The sequence below is a fragment of the Nematolebias whitei genome, chromosome 9, assembly GCF_014905685.2.
Source record: "Nematolebias whitei isolate Nwh7 chromosome 9, NemWhi1, whole genome shotgun sequence".
Lineage (NCBI taxonomy): Eukaryota > Metazoa > Chordata > Actinopteri > Cyprinodontiformes > Rivulidae > Nematolebias > Nematolebias whitei.
Window position 1 is genome coordinate 14,116,501 of NC_056506.1, and position 11,459 is coordinate 14,127,959.

Sequence of the window (11,459 nt, forward strand, 5' to 3'; positions counted from 1 at the left end):
GGATGAGAGACGAAACGTTTCTACATTTTTTTTGTTGATTTGCTTTGTTTTGTTTTTGTTTTTTAATGTCCAGAGGACCAGATTTAACTTTTTTACAAAATAAAGAGACATCCAAATTGTTTTTTATTTATTTATTGCTGTCTCATTTACTTAAATTTAACAACTTAATCCTCTGTTAAAGGCAAATGGGGAAATTAGTGTTTCCACCACGGTTTCTGATGTAACATTTGGTTTTGATCCACGATTCATTCTGGATAATGCTCAAAGTGTATCACTGGAGTTTTCTTATGGCTATAAAACAAATCGGGAAGTTGCTCTGTGGGATTTGAATTGAAGAGTTTAGTTTTCATCAGAAAATTAAACATCGATCCTGTGCCAGCAGCCACAAAGAGCTGCACCTGCTGCACCAAGTCTTTGACAGAAGACCTGCCACTAGAACTGCACTGTTGGTTGTTAATGTGTGGCATAATCTGCACTACACAATTTAAATACTGTTGCTTTCTGTAAAATGAACAGTATTGTTCCAGTTTCCTAATCATGGCAGAGATTGTAGTACAGTATTTCCAAAAACTCTAGCTGTAGTCGTGAGTCTGAATTATATGTGAGGAAAAGAAAAAGGCTGTAATTTTGCATCAAGCAGGATTTTATTTTTATTTCTGAGACACCGAACACAGCAAACTACATTTAGATAACACCTATACAGAAAAGATGAGTCTGTCTTCCCGAACAGCTTTAAGACCACATAACCCACAATGCCACCTCCTTAAAGGGAAGTCTCAGCTAATACATTATTGGTGTTTTTATCTTCAATATTGTTGCTCTTAAAAATCCTTTTTGGAAACATGTTTTTTTGAGGGTAAATAAATAGTTTGTTCTCTTTTTGAGCTGCCTCCTAATATGATGTCTGATCCATCGCGTGTTTGTTTCCAGCTCAGGTGTTGAATCTTCTTTGGAGAGCCAGACAGACATGGAGCCAGCTGTGCAGCAGAGTGATGATGCTGCCCTTCCATCTACCAGCCAAGACCCTGGTACTGTACTCTGTTCCTAAAAGCAGGACTTCCATCTTAAATCCTGTAGATTCATTTAATTTACATGACAAACATTAGTGTAGGGGTGGGCGATATGGCTCAAATATAATATTGTGATATTTCAGAGTCAGAGATTCTTTATTGTCATTCGCACCACATGTGGTACATGTGGTGGAGCGAGATTATGTACACAGGGTCCCAGTTACATCCAACAATAAAATGTATAAGAAAAACAGTAATAACATCTAAGATATGAACTAAGAAAAACATCAACTAAATATACACTAAGCACTAATGGCATGTAAACATTACGTCGAACAGCAGCACGAACATGAGCATGAGTCTGTGAGCAGATGTGCACGCATGAACACATCAACATGAAACAGATCAGCAGCAACATGAAACAGATCAGCAGCAACATGATATGGTTTTTCACAGTGATTATTCTAGTTAGAGATTCATGAGTCTAACAGCCTCCGGGTAGAAGCTGTTCCTCAGTCTAGTGGTTCTACACTTAATGCTCCTTAACCTCCTTCCTGAGAGGAGCAGAGCAAAAAGTGTGTGTGCTGGATGAGTGGGGTCCTTCATGATGCAGGTGACCCTCTTCCTGCATCTAGAGGTGTAGATGTCTGTGATGGTGGGGAGACTGACTCCAACATCTTCTGTGCAGCCTTCACCACTCTCTGCAAAGCTTTTCTTTCTGCAGCTGTGCAGCCTTCATGCCACACGCTGATGCTGGAGCACAGGATGCTCTCCACAGCCATCACAAGTGTAGAAGGAGGTGAGAACTGAGCTTCCCAGACCAGCTCGTCTCAGCCACCTGAGGAATTAGTCTCTGATGAGCTTTCTTGATCAGGCTGGAAGTGTTATTAGTTGTTACCCCATCTGAGGTTGTCATTCAGGTGTACACCGAAGTACTTGTAATTGTAGACCACTTCCACTGCTGATCCTCTTATGTTCAGGATGATGTAGGTATATTTGTTCCTTCTGAAGTCCACAATCATCTCCTTTATCTTCTTCACATTGATGTGAAGGTTATTCTCTTTGCACCAGCTCTTCAGGTGTTCCACCTCTTGCCTGTAGCTGGTCTTATCATTGTTTGTGATGCATCCCACCACCGCTGTATCATCTGCAAACTTTACAATGTGACAGCCTGGATGGGTAGCTGCACAATCATACGTGAGCAGAGTAAACAGTAAGGGGCTCAACACACATCCCTGAGGAGAGCCAGTGCTGAGGGTTATGGTGGAGAAGGAGAAGTTGTGGATCCTCACTGTTACTCCTTTGTTTTGTTTAGTTTACATGCCAATCCGCTAGGGGGCACTGCCATGCCAATAGCGCATGTTAAGGTGTTTTACACTCTTCTTCTGTGGTGTCTGTGAGTCTGGCAGAGATGAGCATGGTGGAATAAAGTTCTATTGGATCCAAAAGGAGAAGTTATTTTTATTGACTAACACTCACTGACTGTGGTCTGTTTGTTCAGAAGTTTAGTACTCAGTTGCAAATGGAGGGGCTTAGTCCTAGTGTGAGTAGTTTGTCCGTCGGGGTTTGGGGGATCATGGTGTTGAAGGCAGATGTGAAGTCCACAAAGAGCAGACGGACGTAGGAGTCCTTCTGCTCCAGGTGGTTGAGCGCAGTGTGGACCACAGAGGAGATGGCGTCTTCTGTTGATTGGTTCTCATGGTATACATAATGATGAGGGTCCTCGTTGATGGTTGTTTTGATGTGGGTCATGACCAGTCTTTCGAAGCATTTAGCGACTATCGGGGTGAGGGCCACTGGCCGATAGTCATTCAGACCAGTCACTGTAGAGCTTTTTGGGACTGGGATGATGGTGGCAGTCTTCAGGCAGGTGAGAACTGTTGCCAGGGTAAGTGAGAAGTTAAAAACGTCTGCCAGCACCTCACAGAGCTGATGGGCACATTCTTTCTGGGCCGGTTGCCTTGTGCGGATTAATCCTCCTGAAGGTCCTTCTAAAGCCCTCAGTATACTCCCGCGTATGTCCGTTCACGCGTACGTACGCGTGTACTGTACGCAGAGGGTTCAGACTTCGTACTCAAGCGTATACCCTGAGCAGCTGCAGAGCAGCTTCACAGACGAGGGGCGTTTACCTTTGGGACAAATTGAGGTCGCTGATTGGTCATTTGCTGACACGCCTACTGGACAGATTGACAGGTCGGGAAAAAGAAAAAGAAACAAGCGCTGGCAGCCTCAGCCACAGCGGTGTTCTGTGTTTATATGTTGTTAATAAAAAGATCTAAAAAAATAATAATAAAAAAACGGGGAGCACTGGCTCTGCAGCCCACACATCAGACCAGCACACCAGGAAATCTCCAGACCCTCCCGCAGCCACGCTGGACCAAAGTTTAATTCGCTCGTGATAAATTCCTTCATTTCTCACCATTTCAGTCATGGCATCAACGGAGGAGGAAGAGATCACTGCCTCTTGGAAAAAAACAAAAGAAAAGGCCAGATCAGGGATGAAGAAGGGGAATTTAATACATTGGTGTCGCATACAAAACAGTCCGTCGCCGGGCAGTTTATTGTGCGACACTGCGTATTCGGTTGTAAAAATTGAGCTTTGCACGGACATGCCCTGGGGGGTACGCTCGTACCTCCACGTACGTACGTGCGTACCTCTGCGTATGGACGTACGTGGGAGTATACTGGGGGCTTTACTTCGGCTGAGGTCACACTAAGATGCTCTTCGTCCATTGGTGAGGTGAGTCTGGTGCTAGGTGGTCTGTTCGGGTCTTCAAAGCGTGCATAGAACTTGTTGAGGGCATCAGGCAGAGATGGGTCTTTTGGGGCATTGGTCTCTCCTTCCTTTATAATCTGTTTTGCACTTAATGTCCCTCCACATGCTCCCAGGGTATTGTGAGGTGAATTGACCCTCGATCCTCTGTGCATATGTGGCCTTGGTCTTCTTAATACCAGCAACCAGCTCTTTCCTTCTTCTACTCAGCTCCTCTAGAGTTTCCAGACCTAAAGGCAGTGTTCCTGGCTTATATTTCAGAGCATTCTGACGATAACAATAAATTTTGTGATATAACAACAAAAAAAAAGAAAACAGAAATCATAGTTATTCATTTGACAAAATTAACTTAACATGTTGTTTTGCAATCTTATATTTAAAAAAGGGTTAATTTTACTGAAATTACTTTATTTAGTAAAGTATTCAGTCTCAAAGTATAAAAATAAAAATGACCCTTCTATTATTTAGATTGAATAAGTCTGCACAACATATAGATCAATAAATCCACCACAAAAACTAAAATGCAAGTGAAGTTTCCCAAAATAACTAAATAAAATAAAATGAATTTTAAGATCTGTTGAGCATAAATGTTACATAAAACAAAACATGTTGCCTTTAAATGAGCTATAACGTCCAGAACTTGGGACAAGGTGTCTTCAGCTTGGGAAATTACAGCTAATAATCATAGTTTTCTTGGGGGAGTGGTGGCGCAGAGGTTAGAGAAGGTGGACCTGTGATCGGAAGATCGCCGGTTCAAGCCCCGGTACCGACAACATCAAAAATGTGGGTGGGGTAGGTAAAGCACCCACACCTGCCCCCACCCTCATTCGTCCCACTCTGGGCACTCTAAGCAAGGCCCTTAACTCCCACCATCTGCTCCTCCGGGTGTTCTAGACAGCAGCTCTTTGCTCCACATAGAGGGCTGTGGAAGCTCAGTGTCTGTGGTTGCGTCAGGAAGAACATCTGGTGTAAAAAATAATAAATAACAGCCAAGTCTTTGTGCAACTTAGTTCTCTGTGGCGACCCCTAATGCAGGGAGCAGCCGAAAGAAGAAAAAAAAATGCAATAGTTGTCTTGGTTTTTATTAGTACTATTAATTTATTTGTATTTTACTGTAAATTTTATTACACTTTTATTTTTATTAAACTCAATTTTATTTCTTTTGTCATATTTTTATCTACAATGTTATAATTCTTGTGAAGCACTTTGGTCAGCTGCGGTTGTTTTTAAATGTAATATATAAATAAACTTTGAACTGAATTAAATTGAATTCAGCTGCCCCTGAAGCTCGTGGTGTTTCAGCTTCCTCACAGGAACCATTCATTTCTCTGATGCTCTGTCTTTCATCACCTGACTCTGTTCTTGGTCCATGGACTGTGGAACTAAGAGACACAGCTGAGCTGCACGTTTTGTTTTTAGCTTTTTAGCTAGCTAGTATTGCGCGCAGCTAATTAGCGTGCCGACAGGTGGATTGGTGTTGGGGGGGGGGGGGGGGCTGTTTGGTTCGGTAGGTCGGCGCAATCGGTTCTTTTAATGGTTCTTTCTCCTGTGTTGAGTCATGCGTCTGTGAAGAGGCTGTTTAGTTTCTCCAATGTAGAGGTCTGGACAGTCCTCGCTGCCCTGGACCGCATACACTACACCATTCTGTTTGTGTATGGGTGTCTTGTCTTTAGGGTGGACCAGCCTCTGTCTGAGAGTCCTGCTGGGTTTGAAATGTACTGGGATCTTGTGTTTGTTGAAGATCCTTCTGAATTTCTCTGATACTCCAGCAACATAAGGGATGACAATGTTTTTACGTCTGTTGTTCTCCTTTTTCTGTTTATTGGTGTGTTTTGTAGATTTCCTCGCTGACTTGACAAAAGCCCAGTTCGGATATTCACATGTTTGAAGAGCTTCTTGAACGTGTTTCAGTTCCTTTTCCTTCCCTTCTGTCTTTGTGGGGACGCATTCGGCCCGATGTTGTAAAGTTCTGATGACAGAGAGTTTGTGTTCCAGTGGATGGTGGGAGTCAAACAGAAGATACTGGTCTGTGTGGGTTGGTTTCCTGTACACTTCAATGTTGAGGCTGTCCTCTCTCTCCATCTGAACCAAACAGTCCAAAAAAGGCAGCTTGTTGTCGTTTGCATCCTCTCTGGTGAACTTGATGTTGTTATCGACCGAGTTAATGTGTCTGGTGAACGCTTCTATTTCCTTAGCTTGGATTTTGACCCAGGTGTCATCCACATAACGGAACCAATGGCTTGGCTTAGTTCCCTCATAGGAGTGTAGGGCTCTCTGTTCCACTTCCTCCATGTAGAGATTGGCAACAATGGGTGACACTGGAGATCCCATGGCACAGCCGTGCTTCTGTCTGTAAAAACTGTCATTGAACTTGAAATAAGTGTGGAGAGGCAGAATGTTATGATGTATGATGCATAATGTTAATGAGCTGTTATATGTTGCCTGTTTGCTCTGAGCATGCACCACTGGGTGTACAGTGATGGTTACAATGCTGCTCTTATCCTCAAAACTGCTGTCACTGAGCCCATGATGTGAACAGAATAAATAATGCTTCAAAGATGGACACCTGCAGCTTAATGAAGGCGTCTTTATTATGGGGAGATCTGAAAAGGACTGTTCATGTGTACAGCTGAAGGTTTTCTTTACTTTCTGACTTTTTTTTGTTAACAGACACCAGCGGTGTGACTCTGCGCCGCACGGTGACCAGTCAGCCTCTGATGAGCAGCCTGTCGGGCAGAGGAGCCAGAGGAGGGAGGCTATTCAGCCGCAGAGGTAAGAACCAAACACTGGGCTTTCCTCACACAGAGTCAGTTTTCATCTTCATGATCAATCACTGATAAGTGTAGAGAACAAGTCCCTTCCCTCAGAGGGCAGTGATGAAGCAGCCCATAGCATGAACACAAGTAATAACAAAACTGAAGAGCAGAATGGTGGATTCTAAACTCTTTGCTTGTTTCTCACTTTATTGTAGGAACTTTTCCACGAGGAGGAAGAGGAGGAGCCATGGGCAGAGGAGGTATCGCCTAATGATGATGTCATCTGTCATTTCATCAATGAGGACAAAAACACAACGATCACAAACTCAAGGAATCTTTAGTTAATTTCAAGTCAATACGAGAATGTTCTGATCACTTTCTTATTTGTGAGTTCAGACTCTTGGTGAGACTGAATTTTAGGTTTTATCATTTTAGTTTTAATGTTCATATTTTTGTTTGTGTTGCTGTGTTTGGCTGATATTAAAAGGGTTTTTAATAATAAAGCAGGACAAGAAATAGCAGCAATGTCTTGTGGTGTTTTATTAATAATAGTATTAAGACATTTTGTAACGGTAAAAAGGATACATCTTATTTATCGTACATCACTTGATACAGTTACACTCAAGTCATTAAAATATGTAAAATCACTACCAAAAGAAAAACCTACTTAATATTTATACTGTACTTTTTTCCTTTCATGTATTCTCAGAGTTTTTTATTTGAGGAACAAAAATCTTTAAACAACTCATATTTTAATGTTTGAGGAGTAACATCGAGTTACTTAAGCTTTTCTGTTGAGCAAAAACATTCCAAAGCAAATATTTGTGTGTGCTGCAGCAGAACACGACAGCAGAGCTGTGGTCTTCTGTTGGAGGTGTTTCTAAGGACAGCGCAGCCAGAATCTGATGGAGTTTGGAGGGTGGAGAGCATTAGGCCTCTGTCCCACCATGTCATCCGAGTTGCTCCCCAAAACAACGGGGCTCAGGACGTGCAGGGATGTGAGGGGGTCGGGGTTGACCAGGGCTGGCAGGTCGCCGGAAATCTCCACTCTGAAGAAAAGAGCTGTAGAAAAACTGAATGTTAGGACAATAATTAGTGGGGAGAACAAGTATTTGATAGACTGTTGATTTTTCAGGTTTTCCCACTTGCAAAGCTTGTAGATGACTGTAATTTTTATCATAGGTACTCTTCAACTGTGAGTGATGGAATCTAAAACAAAAATCCAGAAAAATACAATGTATGATTTTTAAATAATTAATTTCCATTTTATTGTGTGAAATAAGTATTTGATCATCTATCAACCAGTAAGAATTTTGGCTCTCACAGACATGTTAGTTCTTCTTTAAGAAGCCCTCCTGTTCTCCACCCATTACCTGTATTAACTGCACCTGTTTGGACTCGTGACCTGTATAAAAGACACCTGTCCACACACTCAATCAATCAGACTCCAGCATCTCCACAATGCCCAAGACCAGAGAGCTGTGTAAGGACATCAGGGATAAAATTGTAGACCTGCACAAGGCTGGGATGGGCTACAGGACAATAGGCAAGCAGCTTGGTGAGAAGGCAACAACAGTTGGTGCAATTATTAGAAAATGGAAGAAATACAAAATAACGGAAAATCTCCCTCGGTCTGGGGCGCCATGCAAGATCTCACCTCGTGGAGCATCATTGATCTTGAGGAAGGTGAGGAATGAGCCCAGAACTACACGGCAGGACCTGGTCAATGACCTGAATAGAGCTGGGACCACAGTCTCAAAGAAAACAATCAGTAACACTCTACGCCATCAAGGATTAAAATCCTGCAGTGCACGCAAGGTGCCCTTCCTCAAGCCAACGCATGTCAAAGCCCGTCTGAAGTTTGCAAATGACCATCTGAATGATCCAGAGGAGGAATGGGATAAGGTCATGTGGTCTGATAAGACAAAAATAGAACTTTTTGGTTTAAACTCCACTCGTCATGTTTGGAGGAAGAAGAATGATGAGTACAACCCCAAGAACACCATCCCAACCGTGAAGCATGGCGGTGGAAACATCATTCTTTGGGGATGCTTTTCTGCAAAGGGGACAGAATGACTGCACCATATTGTGGGAAGGATGGATGGGGCCATGTATCGTGAGATTTTGGCCAACAACCTCCTTCCCTCAGTAAGAGCACTGAAGGTGGGTCGTTGCTGGGTCTTCCAGCATGATAACGACCCAAAACACAGCCAGGGCAAATAAAGAGTGGCTCCGTAGGAAACATCTTAAGGTCCTGGAGTGGCCTAGCCAGTCTCCAGACCTGAATCCCATAGAAAATCTTTGAAGGGAGCTTAAAGTCCGTGTGGCCCAGCGACAGCCCCGAAACTTGAAGGCTCTGGAGGAGATCTGTGTGGAGGAGTGGGCCAAAATCCCTGCTGCAGTGTGTGCAAACCTGGTCAAGAACTACAGGAAACGTCTGATCTCTGTAATTGCAAACAAAGGTTTCTGTACCAAATATTAAGTTTCATTTTACTGGTGTATCAAATACTTATTTCAAACAATAAAATGGAAATTAATTATTTAAAAATCATACATTGTATTTTTCTGGATTTTTGTTTTAGATTCCATCACTCACAGTTGAAGAGTACCTATGATAAAAATTACAGTCATCTACAAGCTTTGCAAGTGGGAAAACCTGAAAAATCAACAGTGTATCAAATACTTGTTCTCCCCACTGTAGGTACAAAAAGACCACGTGCCGAGGTTCGACAAACTAAATTGACGTTAAAATATTTTACAAGGTTTATGCCAACAAAGTGCTGGCAAATGCAATATTTATTAGCATAAACTCCACAAATTACAGAAGAGCATCAGTCTTTTTGAGTGGTCTGTTAAATAGTTGCTCTCGTAGCTCCATGCTTTGTTTTTGACCACGCAGCTGTTGTTGGCTCACTGGACGGGACACAGCGGTCTTTAGCAGCAATGGGCTAATGGAAGCAGTTCAGTAAAAGTGGTAGCAGTGAAATAAATATAACTGATAAAATGATATAAATACTGTGACTCATCTGAAAAGACTGCAGTTTGCAGTCTGATGACGCCTTCCTGAGAATAACCAGGTGTACTTACGTCCAGAGAAGACAAAGTGGTGGACGCTCTGAGGACTGGCCATGGACAGAGCAGAGGTGATCGGGGTGGGGAAGCCTTGAAGAGAAACTCTGATATTGATTTCTCCACTCAGAGCTTCTACATGAGAAACAAAAACAAATGGACAGGACTTGCAGTTTCTCTTAAAGTGACATGCTTAAAACAGTTTTTGTTCAGTAATAATAACACTATAGCAAATAGTTAAGAGACAAAAGTAAACCATAACATTTCTGTTCTTTTTATTTTCTGTTTTTTTATTTAACCTGATGTTTTAAAGGGAAGTGAAACATTTGATCAATGACCATGAGGAAAAGGACAAAGTCAGATTCCTGATCCACCTCACCTGTGACACCCTCATTGACCAGTACCTCTCAATTTGTTTTTCAGCAGATACCTCCACATTATGGGAATATGTTTCGTCTACTAACCTGCCTGACCAGCTAAGTGTCTCTTCGGGGGACTTCTTGGATTCTCTGTGCAGGACGGAGCGCTGCCTGGTGGGAAGATGAACCTCTGCATTATGTCTCCTAGAGAGACAACAGGAGGCGTTACTCTTAGTCCTGTCAGTAAACTTAAAAACTCACAGCATGTTTAATTATAGGTCAGTTTTTTGTCACTTTTTATCTGAGGTGATGAGAAGCAGTTCTAGGAAACGCTCAACAAATTTTGGACAAAACGCTGAGAGTCTGACAGCTGTGTGCTGATGTCTGTGTCCGTCCTGCTCACCCTTCTTAAAGAAGAACACCGTCTCTGGTCTGGTCCTGGTGGCCGGCACAGCCAGCACAGCTCTGATGCTTCCTGTCACACCTGGAAACTCGTAGGACAGAGGTTTCGGGTATCCAGGCTCCATCACCATGTTCCTATCCAGACGCCAGTACTGGTCCCCCTGGAACAGAGAAAGGTGATCATCATGAGTTAAGGTTTCTGAAATGTAATGTGCATAATGTTTCACTGTGCTCTCATCATCTTTATAATGCAGCACCTTTGATTACACATTTAGTGCACTCCGTTACGAAGACTTCAGACAGAAAACTAAACGATCTTATATGTTGCATTTCAGACCGTTTTAACACTAAATGTTTCGATGTTCCCTATATTTTAGATCTGATCCCTTTAGAAGTTGCATCATGAGATAGAGTTGTAGTAAACAGATGTACCTTTATAATGTAGGTGTATCCATTGCAGCCGAGTCGTGTGAAGATGGTATCAATGGGTGAGGGGACGCCAAGAGTCTGTGTGATGTTCTGTGGAGGACCAACTAAGTGACTGATGGGGTCAACTGACCAGAATAACTCACCTGTAATACACAGAAACACACTTTAAGCTTGTGTATGGTGAACAAAGTGTTAGGAAAGACATGTCCCCAAATCCTATTTTGCTTTAACAGACCTGAAGAAGCAGAGCACAGAGTCTAAGCTTCACATAAATTATAGAAAAAAACAAAAACAAACGTGAACCTTTAAATATCAGGATGGTTCTGTTGCTGAGAGCCGTCAGTCCATTGATGGGGGCATCGCTGCACAGGTCGACGTCAGCAAGGAGTTCTGCACCAACACACGGAGTTAACTTAGTATGAACTCATCAAACCCAGACAGATCTACAGGACCACACCTCACCTGACACTAATCCTCCCTCCACAACAGAGAGGGCCAAAGGTGGTGCTATATTCATCAAGGTGCTGGGTCTGGAACCTGTAGGACCTCCGACACCTGGGGGGGGGGGGTGAGGTAGATCTGTGTGTGTTTGATGAGTTCATACTATAGAAACAAACAAAAACAAACGTGAAGCGTGGGATATCAGGATGGTTCTGTGGCT

At 42.8% G+C, this 11,459-nt stretch overlaps 2 protein-coding genes across 2 annotated transcripts in view; one reads left to right on the forward strand and one right to left on the reverse strand.

Moving 5' to 3' along the window:
* The window catches only part of LOC119414395 (nucleoprotein TPR), a gene marked incomplete at its 5' end in the record, with an annotated part of 8,069 nt that extends 999 nt beyond the window's left edge, over nt 1–7,070 (forward strand). Inside the window, 3 exon segments of the mRNA XM_037681488.1 lie at nt 931–1,028; nt 6,454–6,555; nt 6,755–7,070. Of these exon segments, the coding sequence (XP_037537416.1) occupies nt 931–1,028; nt 6,454–6,555; nt 6,755–6,810 (256 nt within the window).
* Nucleotides 7,071–9,657: 2,587 nt separating this feature from the next.
* The window catches only part of prg4a (proteoglycan 4a), a gene marked incomplete at its 3' end in the record, with an annotated part of 6,053 nt that continues 4,251 nt past the window's right edge, over nt 9,658–11,459 (reverse strand). The window contains exons 7-11 of the mRNA XM_037682004.1: nt 11,102–11,188; nt 10,802–10,941; nt 10,371–10,530; nt 10,073–10,171; nt 9,658–9,743 (exon numbers count right to left, since the gene is read on the reverse strand). Coding sequence (XP_037537932.1) covers nt 9,658–9,743; nt 10,073–10,171; nt 10,371–10,530; nt 10,802–10,941; nt 11,102–11,188 — 572 coding nt within the window. The remainder of the gene's footprint in view (nt 9,744–10,072; nt 10,172–10,370; nt 10,531–10,801; nt 10,942–11,101; nt 11,189–11,459) is intronic.